At 39.8% G+C, this 15,586-nt stretch overlaps 1 protein-coding gene across 1 annotated transcript in view; it reads left to right on the top strand.

The window, feature by feature from the left end:
* LGR4 (leucine rich repeat containing G protein-coupled receptor 4) overlaps nt 1-10,352 on the top strand; it is a 66,171-nt gene extending 55,819 nt beyond the window's left edge. The window contains exons 12-18 of the mRNA XM_079310093.1: nt 907-972; nt 1,607-1,678; nt 2,523-2,594; nt 2,880-3,005; nt 3,814-3,935; nt 4,492-4,566; nt 7,477-10,352. Coding sequence (XP_079166219.1) covers nt 907-972; nt 1,607-1,678; nt 2,523-2,594; nt 2,880-3,005; nt 3,814-3,935; nt 4,492-4,566; nt 7,477-8,747 — 1,804 coding nt within the window. The 3' untranslated portion in view covers nt 8,748-10,352. The remainder of the gene's footprint in view (nt 1-906; nt 973-1,606; nt 1,679-2,522; nt 2,595-2,879; nt 3,006-3,813; nt 3,936-4,491; nt 4,567-7,476) is intronic.
* Nucleotides 10,353-15,586: the final 5,234 nt, after the last annotated feature.

Below are 15,586 nucleotides of genomic sequence, written 5' to 3'. Positions count from 1 at the left end.
ATTTTTGGCAGCTTTGATACAATGCCTTACATTCTTTAAACAGAATCCCCTTTACAGGGATATCTCGCATTTCTTTCATGTGTTATGAGAGATATGAAAGGTGGTGCTGCAAATTTGTTCTGCCACCATTCATTGTTAGCACAGCAGTAGTCATCTACTTTCAGAGGTTAAAGAAGAGTTTAGTTATAGTGCTTTGACTTCTTGTATTCAGGAACAGAGCAGAGAGTATCAGGAACCAAAAGAAAAGGAGATGAGAATTAGGAAGAAGATACAATACAAAGGCTAGACATAAAAAACAGTGAGGATGTGTTAAAATTAATGCAAAAACACCTGAACTGGTAACTGAAACCATTAGGAGGATGGGGACAAACCATGTTTGCAGAGGATGCATGCAGGAAAATGTGGAAAAAAAGCAAATCCTGAAAAAGGGAGGAGAAAAAATACATTCTGTTTGATAAGGTGGGATTTATTTTCAAACAGCCATTCACCTTTCAGATAGATTTTTTTTAGATTGTTTTCTTGTTTCTAGTCTGTTTTTGCTGCTTGAGCTTTCCTAGCTTTGCTAAAGCAATTACCAGCACAAAACAAAATTGGCTCCAGATTTGTGTTTTACATGCAATTTTCCTAGTTTATTCTAAAAAAGCAGGTTATGAATAAATTTTTTAGATTATAACTCAGAATTCAGGGAGCATGTCCTAAGTGTTTTTGGGATATGTGTGTACTGAGATGTAGAGTTCACACTTGTGATTCCCTCTGTGATTTTATCTAAATTGTCCTTAGTTTTTCAGCAGAATGGTACTAATAGAATGATTTTTTTTTCAGTCTATTTTATAGTTGGAAGTGATGTAAAGTTTCAAGTAGAAAGGAGTTGAACTAAGCACCCTTCTCCCATTTTCTGTTTTGAAGGGACTTGTCTTATAACAATATAAAGGACCTCCCAAGTTTTAAGGGCTGCCACGCCTTGGAAGAAATGTAAGTAGAAATAAGTGTTGTTTATTTTTATAAACTCCTTAGTATTCTGAGTCCACAACTCTAGAGACTTTTTTGCTTGATGTTTGATCTTAATTTTCATAAATTAAGGATAGAGAGAGATAATATGGTGATCTCATGTGAGAAGTGTGATGGACAGAGAATTCAACCATTTGAGCTTTCCTTAATTAGCTCGTGTTTAATTATTCCTGTGGCACAAAAGACATGGAAGACACATCTTAACCCTGCATTTCATAGTAGTATTGCTGTGCACATAGATGGAATGGTTAGGATATGCTTAAATGACTCCATGCAGAATGGAGAGTTGTTTTAAATTTCAGTATGACTCTTCAGTGTTCACACAGAATTATTTTTAGCTTGAAATTAATTCAGTCCACACTTAATAGTCTCCTCTTAATTAAATGAGTTGTGAATTGGGATTGGGCAGAGGTGCCACAAAGGTGTTTCATGATTGTATTAGTATAGCTGATGCAAAATACTGAACAGTTTGTCTACAGGGGAAAATGAGTAAAATCTTGTCATTGATAAGGCTACACCCATCCCTTAGCAGACACCAGGCTATCCCTTTATTTGAAATCAGCTAATAAAGTTCTGTTTCTTCTTCTTCCCTTTGCAGTTCCTTGCAGCATAATCAAATCCATGAAATTGCAGAGGACACCTTTCAAGGACTGTCCTCCCTTCGTGTCCTGTAAGTCCAGATATAGCCGCATGCTGAGTCAAACAAGATCATGGTTTTGGTTCCCATCTAAACTGATGTTAGGGTTTGGTGTTTAAAATTTGATTGATGGCAAAGTGCCAGCAGCCAGTTTCAGCTCTGTTGCTTCTATTCTCCCTTTTATTTTTCTAGCCTATAAAAATATTTTTATAAATATGAAGTCTAAAACATGAGATTTTTTCAGTGGTCCAATTTTTGTATTGTAGCCATTATTACTTCATTATATAGTATTTGTTGGAGAGATCCTATCTGTTTTCCTCAGGAGAATTAGATAAGTAAACAAAATTATCCTCTCCCCTTACAACTCAAGCTATATTAAGTTGCAGGAAAAACAATCCAAAAATAGACAGGTATTTTAAGAAGAATGTTATAAGTCATGATGGTCCAGCAAAAGCTGCAGCTGGATTTGAAATCCAGCAAAGCAGATGCTCTTCTGCTTGTTCTTTTGTTGCCTTCCCCCATCTCTGCCTACATGTCCTGCTGCAGATGCAGTTGTCACCAAAGGGTCATCCTGGCACCTTCGTGCTGGGAATAGGTGGTGCTAGAGCCTTGGGAGCTCAGGTTGTGCTCCTAGCGTCAGAAAGGGAAAGGGAGAGGAATGGGAGATGGATTCTACCTCAGCAGTGAGCTGAAGCAGGACACAGCTGCATTACCAAGGAATTGGCTGCTGTTGCACCTGGCTCAATAGGAAGAGACAGGGTATGTTCTGTTTCTCTGATAAAGGCATGATACATTTGTCACCTTAGCTTTTTTTTCTCAGTACAATGGCTGTTACATTTGGTGAAACTGCCATAATAATCTTTGGCATTCCTTGCAGGGACCTCAGTAGAAACCGGATCCATCAGATCCACAAGGGAGCTTTCATCACTGTTGGAGCTCTTCTCACCCTGTGAGTGTCTGTGCAGTCACCTCCTCTCTCTGTCATTCAGCTGCTGAGATAATAAATATTTTGAGCTTACAGGTGATGCATTCATCATTTGTTTAATATCTGTGAATCAGAAAGCTTCTTGCTAGCTGATTATATGCAGGGCACCCTTGTTTAGAGTGCCTGCTGCACTGACAGGCATTTCTAGACCACAGCCTCATATGATAAATTCCTTCACTGCTTTAATGAAATGCATGCCAGAGGATCTTCAAACTTACTTTGTAACACAGTTTAATATTCACATTCCAGAGACCTAAGTTTCAATGAGCTCAGTTCAGTTCCAGTTGAAGGATTGAGTGGACTGAACCAGCTTAAACTCACAGGCAATTCTGAGTTGAAAGAAGCTTTGGCAGCAAAGAACTTTGCAAAACTCCGGTATGTAATCACCAGGCTTTATATTTGTTATCTTGGGGGAAAATAAGAATAAAAATAATCATGCAAATGGAAACCTGTAACTGATTTTGGTGAGAGATAGATCAGTCAATAATGAACTATTCTCCGTTCTACAAAGATCTTCCTGCACATTAAGGAGAAGCAGTCTGATGTTCCCCCTAAGTATTTTCAAGAAGAGAATTCAGGATAGTTGATATTGTAGCCCTGAATGAAAAAAATAGATGCTAGTCTGCTGCTCCCTCATTGTTTATGTGGTTTCTTTAGAACCCTGTGTGAAGATGTGCTACTTCTCTGCCAGAATAACAGTATGTACCAATTCTGCCAAACACACAAAAAATAGAAATCTTATTTTGGTATCACAGATTGAAGAGTGAGAAGGAAAAATGTAACACAAGGTTGTGGTCATCTGGAAATTAACTTTGTTACTAAACAGTTACTCTTCAATTAGCTCACTGAATTAGTTGTCAGTTGAATTTCTACAGCAATGCCACAAACTAACCCTGATCAGAATTTGATTTGCACATGGAGCAGAAAGAATAGTAGAGAGCTAAATATCATAACATCATCTTTGTACTTGTCACTTGTATACATCCTGTCCTTTATCTCAGTGCAAGACTTCATTAGAAATGGTTATACCTGATACCTGAATTTGAAGTAGTTTTTATCAGCCACCGTGAAAAAGAAGATTTGAGTTTAGCACTGAAGTGTGCTGCTTCAATATTTTTAATAGGTGGTAATCTCAACTCGGTTATCAAGTTTAATGGTGTTCCTTGCTCTGCCTGTATTTCAGGTCACTCTCTGTACCATATGCTTATCAGTGCTGTGCATTTTGGGGTTGTGATTCTTATCTCAACTCTAATGCTGAAGATTCCAGTCACCAAGATCAAGGTGCCTTGATGGATCATGAGAAGGGTAAATGTTTAACTGTACTTAACCAGCAGTATTGTTTTGTACCAGACCAATAACAGTGTGTGTTGCCTTGGAATAAGGGAATATGAAAAATGTCAGTCTTTCTAGGGGATACAAAAGCAATCTTTGAAAGTGCTTAGCAATTGCTTACAAATCAGCAGTGCCATGTTCCTTCTCAACATGTGAAAGATATGTTGGACACTGTAAAGACTTGCCTGTCTGAAAAAAAATAGTAACTTAAAAATATTCAAACTGCAAGTATTGCTTCTGTTATGGTTTTATTGTTCTCAGTGTTTCAGCCTTTCTATTCAGATAGGACTTGTTTTTCCACTGTCTACTTCAGGCTCCATAGATCTTTCCCCAGTGATTGAAGATGTTGCTTTGTTACAAAGCCTTGTAAGCAGCAGCTTCTGCTGAGTATCTGACCTTATGTGGCAAACCAGAGCAACTTCACTTGTCAAAAGGCTCAAGTGTCAGTGAACTGCTTCCATCCTAGGCAGCTTCACTGCCATTTCACTTCTTTTCCTTCCTACAACTAACATGTTTTTCACTTTTACAGCTAATGCAGATATTACAAGAAATGCAAAAAATGAGGAATTGGGACAGACTATTATTCACTGTACACCAGCAACAGGTAAATCTTACAATGTGCTTTAGCCACAGTGAACTTCAGGCATGGTGTTATGCAAAGAGTAGAGTGCAGAATTGCATCTCATTCCTGGTAGTCATTCTGTAGACAGAAGATTAAATTCTCCAGTGCTTTCAGTAAAAGCTGATTTGATGTCAGTGTTGTTTTGGATGAGCAGTCACAAAGATTTGACTCAGCTTTAGACACGTGGCTCTTCACTGGAGAACTATGCCAGGAAAAATACCAAAATTTCTTTCCATAAGCAGCACAATGAAGACTGTAATGCTCATATTTGGATTCTGCTAATGCACTGCCTCCCAATTCTGCCTTAATTTTGTTAAGGAGATGCTCATCTGTTTCAGTGAGTTCAGCCTGTGCTTTAAAAGCTTCACTCAATCTGCTGTCTATCATTGGTGGTTTTAACAAGGCTTGATGTCATTCCAGGAGAGAGGATGAGGAACATTCATGTGATCTGTTCCCCAACCCTGCTACAGCCACAGTAACTGTGAGCAGAGGGCTGTTACAAGGAGCTGGGGTAGGCAGTAGCAGCCTTAAACTGCTAAAGACACTTGTGCAGTGCATACTCTTATTGGCATACCAGATTTACTCCAATTCAGGCTTCAACAGTCCAGGAGTGGTGAAAGTCTTTGATGTTGCAATGAATATTTTCATTCTAGTCAGCTTTGTTTCTGCCCTTCTGCTTCTCTTACTCAAACTGTAGATTTCTGTACACTGTTCCACTCAGCTCCCAAAGGACTTGCTGTGGTGTCTCTGGCTTTCTTGCCCTTGCCACAGCCTCTCCAGAGGATTCCTTCCATGCATCTTGTACCCTTTTGTCTGCATAAACAGGAACATGCAGATGCAGTATGCTTTCAATGAAGTTACTTCTGGATCAGCAGGAGTTTTCCAAGTCTTATTTCTTTCTCTTCTCCTAACTACTATTTTACGTTATGTAAATCTGTTTACTTTTTGAGCTAGCTCTGGCTTTAATATCCATAATATCAAGGCTGTGATATTGATCACAGCCAAAAAACCTGTAGTCAGAAAGTCAGATATATTAATGTAATTGTAAAGAATCATAATCTGAAAGTTAACTGGTTAAAGGTGCTTATTTGCTTTTGATCTCCTGATTACAGAATGAGAATTGAGATGGTGTATTACATGGGTTAAATTTTTAAGGTCTTTAGCTCATTCTTTTTGTCCATGCCAGAAATGCTGTATTAGGTCTAAAAGAAAGAGCTTGGTCTGCAGGTTCACAATTTGCCTTGTTTTTAACCAGTCCCTCTCAGACTAACAAGTTTCTATTTCATGCTGCCATGTGGTCCTAAGTTACTTTTCCATATAAGTTCTGAATCACTGCTCAGCCTGTAGACCCACTTTTCACTTTGCCTAAAACATGGGTTGCTGAACAGTGGTGCTCAAGTTTGCTGAAACATCCTTCTGAGCATGAATCTTTGCCCCCTCCCAGCATAGGCTGGAAATATCAGTGTGAGAGGAGGCTAATCTTTAACTAAAAGGACAGCTAGACTTTGGGAGAAAGACAGGAAAGGGTGGAGGATTTTATTTGTTTAATGTACAGCTACTAGAAAAACGCCTTCAAATTGATTTTTGGAAGTGCAGAATTGACATTTTAAAACTTCATAAGTAGGCAGTTGTTTTTAAGCAGATCAGCTTAGCAGGTATTGTGTCACATGAATGTATTGTAAAGTTAATTATTCTGTCATTGGTGTTTTACTTGGGAATACCTGCTAAAAAGGGGTTTTACTCCTGATTTTCTGATAATCCAGTGGGCTCCACTATTTTATGCCAGAAATGAAGCTTGATCATTTAAACAAACAATTTTTTTTTTTTTGCTTGTCAGTTCATTAATTTCTGGAAGTTGCTTTGGGCCTTGGGAGATTTTGCACTGACATTTAGTCATTTTTGGCAGTTCTGTTCCTGCCCATGTCAGGGATGGGTTGTCCTTGCTTTCCCCCTGTCTAAAGGGAAGGCATGTGCTGCACAGAGCCAAGGTCACAGGCTGAGTCCAGCTCAGAAGCTCCAGCCTTGGCAGTTTGGCATTTTTTCTTCAGCTCCCTGCAGGGAGGGATCCTGAGCTATTGTGCTTGGGACAATCAGCAGTGCCTGGTGGATATAGGAGAGGTTAAACTCTTCTAGTTGTTACTTAAAATCAGTAGGATTTCCCTATGGAATAGGCAGCAGTTAGGGGGATTGGAAGAGTATGCAATAGTAGTGACCTTTTTTCCTTGTCTTGTCTCCTATTATTTTGTTTGTTGGACTTTTTTATTATGTAAACTGTTTCAAGTGGCAAAAGAAAAAAAATAATTTTCTCATATGATTTTTCAAGCTCACAGTGCCTTTCAGTGGCGAGGCTGGGGGATAGAGCATGTGGTAAATTCCTGTCCCTGTTAAAGCTGATTAAATTGAATTTGTCTGCTGTTCTGCAGATGCTTCATTGTGACCAAAAGTTACTCCAGAAGGCATGTTTGTTAATGATTTTTTGAGAACACGTTCCTTCTAAAAAATTCTTTTCCCTTACAAGGGGATTGTGAACATTCTCTTTTATATTTTTTGCCAACCTTCTTTATGAAATATGAAACCTACATGAAATAAAAATATTTAAAAGCTATTTTGAATAGCTAAAAGGTAAGTAAGTTTGTTTAGCTAGCTTGTTTATGTAAAATGTTCTCAAGTGACCATTCACTGCAGTAATTACTATTTCAGGCATGATTAATTAGTAAATAACTTCAGCAGAATAATTTACTTTCAACTGACCTATTTAGCAGTTCAGCTGTGTATTCTATTCATGAATTAATGAGGAGTACACTTTTAAGACCTTTTCAAAATCTTGCTTGTTAAGGCAGAATTTTTTCCTAAACTGGTTGTCCTTCTGTTTGTTTTTTTGTTTTCTTCTAGGTGCTTTTAAGCCTTGTGAATATTTATTGGGCAGCTGGATGATTCGCCTTACTGTCTGGTTTATTTTTTTGGTTGCTTTGGTCTTCAACCTGCTTGTCATCTTAACAACATTTGCATCCTGTACTACATTGCCAACTTCCAAACTATTTATAAGCTTGATTTCTGTCTCTAACTTATTTATGGGAGTTTATACTGGTATTTTAACTTTCTTGGATGCTGTATCTTGGGGAAGATTCGCTGAGTTTGGCATATGGTGGGAGACTGGCAGCGGCTGCAGAATCGCTGGGTTTCTTGCAGTTTTTTCATCAGAAAGTGCCATTTTTTTCCTGATGTTGGCAGCTGTTGAACGGAGCTTCTCTGCAAAGGAGTTCATTAAAAAGGGGAAAAGCAATCGCCAGAAACAGTTTCAGATTGCAGCATTTTTTGCTTTCCTTTGCGCTCTCGTAGCGGGATGCTTACCACTTTTTTATAAAGCACAATACTCAGCATCACCCCTTTGCTTGCCCTTCCCCACTGGAGAAACGCCTCTGCTGGGTTTCACAGTAACTTTAGTGCTACTGAATTCATTAGCATTTTTGCTAATGGCTATTATCTACACTAAACTCTACTGCAACTTGGAGAAAGAGGATCTGTCCGAGAACTCGCAGTCCAGCACGATTAAGCATGTGGCTTGGCTAATCTTCACGAACTGCATCTTCTTCTGTCCTGTTGCGTTTTTCTCGTTCGCCCCGCTGATCACCGCGATCTCCATCAGCCCCGAAATCATGAAGTCCGTCACTCTGATATTCTTCCCGCTGCCCGCGTGCCTGAACCCGGTGCTGTACGCGTTCTTCAGCCCGCAGTTCAGGGAGGACTGGCAGTCGCTGCGCGGCCGCGCGGGCGGGCGGAAGGGCGCGGCGGCGCTGGCGGGGGGCGCGCAGGGCGGGCGGCCCTCGCAGGCTCTGTTCCCCGAGTGCGGCGCCTACAGCCAGCCCGTGTGCGAGTGCTGCCGCTCGCTGCTGCTGGCCGGGCCCGGGGCCGGGGCCGTGCCCTGCCGGCGGCTGCTCAGGTGGCAGAGCTGCCCCGCGCTGGCGGCGCCGTGCCCGGGCCCCGAGCGCTGCTGCTCCGAGTGCGGCGCGCCCGCCGCGCCCTCGGACTACGCGGACGAGGACGAGTCGTTCGTGTCGGACAGCTCAGAGCAGGTGCAGGCGTGCGGCCGCGCCTGCTTCTACCAGAGCCGCGGCTTCCCGCTGGTGCGCTCCGCCCAGGGCGCGCCCCGGGGCAAGGACTGAGCCCGCCTGCGGCACCGCGGGGCCGCCCGCCCGCGCCTCCCAGCGCGGCACTTGGCATTCGCGCAGGGAGCCGGGCACGGACTGCTCGAGCCATACGCTTTAAACAATTCAATAAATCCATTGCCCTGGCTGTAAATAATTGGTAAACCAAAATTGTTACCCAATGTTTTTACTCTTTTCGCACAATAGTGGTTTCTTTTATACAGTTTTTACATTGCTTCTTCTGGTGGTAAGTTCTGTTGATTTTTTTTTTCCCCCTTGTGAAAGCACAATATAAAGGACAGCTGTTTAATATTATAGAAATTATTTTTAAATGTGTCTTTTTTTATAATTAAACAAAAAAAAAATCTATTGCTAGCTTTGTATAGTATATCCAGCATTGAATCTCAGGATGCATTTTATTGCAGGGCCAAAAAAGGGATTAATTCTCCCATACGTAACTGTGACAGCAATATACAGAATACTGTGTTTGTTTCATATTTTAGCTAATGTTCAATTTAAAAAAAAAAAAAAAAAACTTTGTTGCAGTAAAGTACTCGTAACCGGCAATATTCTGTAGATTAATTGTAAGAAGAATATTAACAGCTGTCAGGGATAGTAGGGTTGAACACATTTTCCAGTGATGATGCATTGCTTCAGGTGAACCACAGCAAGTTTCTTCAGTATTACACAGTGGAGTCACACCATTGGAAGGAGTTGTCAGTGTCTCGGGGTGTTAGCAGAGCTGATGGACTCAGCTCATGGCTTTGCAGCAAGACTGGCTGATACTCTGCAGCCTGTTGGAAGTTACAGCACTTCTGTAATACCCATGGATAAACTGAGGTTTTAGGAAATGGAGGGAAAATGCAAGGCAATTTGGAAGTAAAAAAGAAAGCATTTTTTCTATTTAGTTTATTGACAATAAAGTATACTGTGCAAAGTCACTGATTTTCACATAAATCAGTGCAGTCTTTTTAAAGCATTAAAGTTCTGAGACCCAAATTATTTAAGTACAACCAGTGATCAATTTTTTATATTTAGCTGGAAATATGATCAATACAAAGTTAATAATGCATGATTGAGGAATTAACTAAGATTTTTGGACAATACACGAGATCAAGAGTAAATCCACTGCCATCCCAGTTACTCTGGAGAAATTCATGTTAAGATGTAAAGCTAGATTGCTGTTTTGAGAATTAAACTGTATATACTGTTCATACAATGAATTTTTATCTTTGTATTGTAAGTTATTTGATAGAACCCATTATGGGAAATGTGGCTTCAGTTCATTTTGTTAATTAAAGCTACCTCCTAAACAATAGTGGCTGCCAGTAGCAGAATGTTTAAAATGTGGTTTATGTACTTTTTTCATTGTAAATAGATGTGGTTGTATATTTTCACTATAATAAAAACAGGATCCTTGTATATCAAAATCATGTAGTTTGTACAAAGTATGGGAGGAATATTTACTGTATGCTGTTAATTTTGTAAGCCAAAATATTCAAGTGTAAAAAGGGAAAAAAAACATCCAAGAGTTGTTAATTCTTATATTTACACTCACGAATATTAGATCTGCAATTAGCATGGAATGTTACACTGAAAGCAAATAAAGGGTACATGAATACCTATGGTTATTTATTTCTGTTTTTCAGAAGTTAAAGCTGAAAATGGTGCACATGGAGAATTATATAAATTATGTCTCATCTGCTCTTGTCTACATATAGTGAAAGTTTCAGGAAAGAACTGCCAGAAAAACAAGAAAGTTGCCAGTTTACAAGTGATTTTATGATTTCAGAATAATACTGACTCTTGGCATGCAAAAGGTTAAAAACCTTAAGCAAAGTGTTATGAAGCAATCTCTTGATTAAAGGTGTGATGAACTATGTTTGAGTGGAAATGTTCTGAGTGTGTTTTGAATAAGCATACAGATTATAATTTTCAGATTGATACTTTGTTGAAAATTGTGGGGTTTTTTTAAACATCATTGTATAAGAGTTACAGCTTGTCCCACCTTGCCTCTGTTGGCCAATCTGTCAAAGGCAATAAGAATGCTTTCCAAAAAGGACTGTAAATGTCAGCTGCCATTTGTGATCAGCAGGGAAGGGAATGAAGCTTCCAGAAAGTGTTGTCAGTGTTGTTGCATGTGTATTCATTTCTTCTGTTTTACCAGTGCGTCCTTGCTGCCATGCTGTATAAGAAGGGCACATGTGCTCTGTTTGAAGCTCTGGCTCTTCACTGTGAGTCAGTGTGTTTTTGGAGTTCAGCTGTACTGCCATTCAGTGCAGTGTCTTCCAGCACACTCTGCTTGTGTCTGGGGCTGGTAGAGGGGAAGGAGTGTGGGCAGCAGCTGTTAATGGTGCAGCAAAACCTGCCTCTCAGCATCACCCTGCGCATGACACCCATGGACAGTCACAAGGAGAATCAGCCACACCAGCCACCAGCTGCTTAGAGCCAGCTTCAGCCTGCTAGGTAAAGCTTCCTAATTTCAGTTTTGAGACTGAAACAAGTGAAATCACAAGCTACACCCTTCTGGGGTGCCTACAGAAAAGAAATCCTCCAATTTTCTGGAGTCTAAAGCTGGCTAAAACTGTTCTTCCAGTTGCATTGACACATATCTTGCCTCTAGACCTCTCCACAAGTGCCATACTGAGCTCCAGTGCTTGACTTTAAATGAAAAATGTTTTTCTTCCTTATCTTCTTCTTCCTTATCCTCGCTTTTTGTAGGGAGATGGTCACAAATAAAACTGCCAAAGGTATTCCTATGCCCCATTAAGAGTAATTTCTTACAGATTTCTGTTAGCCTGCTCTGTGACAATATGCTGGTGAAAGCTCTTCATTTGAAACTGAGCTTTTTCATTCTCTTATAAAAGTAGTACATCTGCTTTGCAACTTTTTGATCTACACACCTTTTGCCTTTTTAAATTTCTTTCTAGTAGAATTTCTAGTTTATTTATTAATTGACTCTGAAATTTCAAGTTTGCACAGATACTTCAGTAATTCTTTTCACTTTGATTACTAATGCCTTCCATTTCAATTTACAGGGTAATATTTTTAATTGAAAGCATAATGCACAGTTTGTTTTATATGTACTCTCAGTTATTTTTAATTACATAAATGCTTTTGATCTTTTATTATTAGCATAAGTTTATTTTAGCAGGAGATTTTTTTCAATATTTTCTTTCATATATTGTACTGTAGAGTCTGATTTAACAACTAGACTTCAGTTGAAGATGATTCAATAAAAAAGGAAATGAAATCTGAAATGGGATAATATATCCCAGATTGCTGTTTTCTGTACCATTGTATACTGTTAAGAACTTGGAAAGTGAATGGACATATTTCATATGTTGCACTTATGGCACTACTCCAATATAAAGTCACATTGTTTAGGTTTTACTTGAAAAATACTAGTTAGCAGTCACTGTGGTGTTTACTTATAGGGAACTAATTTTGATTTGAGAATAACAGAATATGAAATGTCTCACTGGTTTCCAGTAACAAAAGCATAACCTGTGTTCTGAAAATTCCAGCCCAAAAATGAGCAAGTAACTAACTGATGCTTTAAATGGGAGAGACTTTATGCAGAACTGTAAGCTAGCTAAAGAAGTGAAGGCTGTTCAAGAGCAGGAGGGCTGTGATCTACAACTACCATAAAACAGCTGGGTGAGTGGGAATCCTGCTAGTGCTTCACCGAGATGTGGTTTTAAACTGAATGTGTTGCACAGAGCTGCTGCACCTTTGCCCAGGTGAGAGAAATTCTCATCCAGGGCCCTGTCCCTGTAAAGCAGATGGTTCCAGTCTGCAGAATCTGGGCTGGGCTGGGCTGGCACTGTCTGCAAGGATGGGAATACATCACCCCATGGAGCACCAGGGCCTCTCGGGTTTCACAGCCTCTCAGCAAGCAGAACTAGACATCAGGCACAAAAATAACCCATGGACAAGCACAGGCAATGTTCCTTCAGCTCTGGCATGGACTGGGAGTGCAGCAGCTTTCTTCCTCACTCCCGTGCCCAACACACTATTTTTCCTTATGCTGGAAAATCTGAAGACTTAAGAAAACTTGAATTCAACGATATTTGGTTCAAATTTTTTACTTTTTTTCAAGGTTGCAAGTAAAATAGTCTTCAAGCTTAAAACTTGGTCCCAAAATTTAGTAATTTTTTTCCCCATGTGATTATTTTATGCTTCTGTGTTCTTTAATGTCTAGTGAGGAATCAGACATGACATCTGCAAGCAATCTGATCCCATTCTTTTCATTAAATCTGGCTAGTGTTCATCAAGTTGAACTGAGAAGTTTCCTTCTGCTGGCTCTGTGTTTTCAGTGACTGAGTTCCTCAGGTTACAGTTGAATTTCTAAAACCGAACGCTTTCATAAACAAGAGTTGGCAAGTCAAGGTGATTAGTGATTCAGAGGAGTTGATTTGTGTCTAGAATATAAATCTTTTCTGTGTCCATTACCTAAGGAATTGCTTTCTTGATATTTTATGTGTAAAAGGTTTTTTAAAATACTGTAGGGAATACTTTGAGAAATTTGTCACGAGCATTTGGTTGTTCAGACACACTGATTGGCATGACCATGCAGACACAAAGTGTAGGTCTGTGAACACATCATGCTATTTTTACTCTGAATTTTTCTCTCTGTTGCTAGATAGCTCTGAGTGCTTATTCTATAGTCTGTGACAGTGAGCTAGCACTGAAAGACTGACTGTAGTTTTTATAGTTTCTTTAGTGAGAAATTAGGATGATTTTTCACACTGGTATCAACCATAGGGGTGTGTGTATATATTTATCCACTACATTAAGTTGTTTGCAAACTTCTGTGCTTCCTTGTGGCAGTCTGATTTTGCCTGTGGGTTTTAGCAGTGTTTGCATGTAATTCTTGCCAGGGCAGCTGCCTCTGGCATTCAGTTCACAGAATTAAGGTTTTGCTGTCCTTGCAACATGCCCAGTCCTTCTGTGGCCACAGAAGTTGTGTACCTGAACCTGCAGGATGGTTGTTACAATGGTTTTTTACAAAATTGCATGATTTGGGCTCATGTCTTTCCTGTGTTAACTAGGGCACAGTGGCTGTGGAGCTGGCTTGACAAGTTGGGCAGAATGGTCAGAGGGATAGTAACAATATTATTTCATGTTTTCACATCTCTTCAGAGTTGGAATGCTTCTGCCATTCCAGCAGCAATGCTTTAATTTCCCAAAGGGTGAACTGGCTTTTGCCACCCTCTCCATGGGCAGTCTTGATGCATGAACTCTACCAGCTTGTCCCAATGCTAAGGTTTGCTAATGTAAGTTATTAGCCCAATATGTGCTCCTGCATCCAGAGGAATTCCCATATTCTGTATAACAGGGTAGGGAGGGAATAAACCAGCTCAAATGTTTGTGTTAGGCAGAATTGCTGCTACCTGCCCTTGAGACATCCATTTCATAGTTTCTGGCCATTCCAGGTGATGTAGGGCTCCATTAGAAATGAGACATGCCCAGTGCAGGGAATTCCAGAATTCCTCAATTTACTGAGGCAACATGGGGCTTTTCATTTTTCCTATTCATTTATGACTGTCGCCAGTCTTCACTATCAGATGATCTTTAAGGTCAGGGAAGGCTTTCAAGCCTTCCTGAGATGTCTTGAAATTACCTTGGACTGCAGCTTGTTGAAATACCTGAAGTTTTCCTGCTTGCCATGACACGGAGCTTTGCTCACACTGCTTGGGTGCCATGGAGCGAACAACTTTTATGCTGCTTTATTTCTTAGCTGAATGCAGCACATATACAAAAGTTCCTGTAAAACCATAGGTGGTTTTTGTTGAACACAGCTGAGGCATTGGATTGTGTAACTTATATCATAAGAATTCAGACCAATTGGAAATTTTCTTGTAACTTTACTTGGCATGAAATTTAGATTCTAGTGATACTCTGCTGTCTCCAATACTTGATTCATCAACTTCAATTATTTTAACAGGTTTAACTTGTTTGTTAGATACTGTGGCTAATCATACTTGATTCTTTATTTTAAGATAATCAGCTCAACAATCTACCACAATTGGATGGTGTTATTTAAGCATCATGAACATCAATTTGGTACATGGTGATTGTGTTCAATATTCTGGGGTGCTTAGAGCAGAGATGTATTCAGGCCTTTTTTTGTGGTTTTCAACTTGCTGGAAAACAGTTCTGTATGAGTATCTGGTGATCAGCGATGCAGTAACATTTGTTTTTTTCTTACAGGAACCATAATGTTATTTCTCCAACCTGTCAAAACTGCAGTTCCTTGTGAAATGGTAAGAAATGCAGAAGCTCCACCAGTGAAAGGGGGAAATCCCCAATCCCTTACACCTCACCTCTGCCTCTTCCTCTGAGTTTGTGGCTGTGTGTTCCTGTTGCCTGATTTTGGCCTCAGCAGTTGTTTGATACATCCCTGAGCTTTAGCTGGCTCAGACACAAGTTGTTTGGCCAAATATTTTCCAACCACTTCAGTAAGGTTTTGTGGGTCCAGTGAGCAAGAGGGAAGAAGTACGTTCTCCTGAAAGACAGAGATGCAGCCTGTTTGTCAGAGAAATTACAGATTTGGGTGCCTGTCAGTCTGCAGCCCAAGCACCAAATTTTTCTTAAAATTTTCAAATGTGATCATTTTAGGCTTCTTTTAGGACTGTAATGATAGCATTGAGATGTCTCCTGCCTCACAGAGGTATCTAGGTGTACATAATGGTATAGATTTGATGACCTTTTTGTACTATTCAGCTACTGAAATTCAATTCTTATGGCAAATCAATTGCCTCAGATGTCACAATTTACTTTCCTGGTTAAGACAAAGCTTTTTAAATAGTTTCTTATTTTTCAACTTGCCTATCCAATTAAAAATACATTTC

This window comes from Erithacus rubecula (genome assembly GCF_903797595.1).
Source record: "Erithacus rubecula genome assembly, chromosome: 6".
NCBI lineage: Eukaryota > Metazoa > Chordata > Aves > Passeriformes > Muscicapidae > Erithacus > Erithacus rubecula.
Note: the sequence above shows the minus strand (reverse complement) of the source record. Positions and strands in the feature narration are given on the sequence as shown.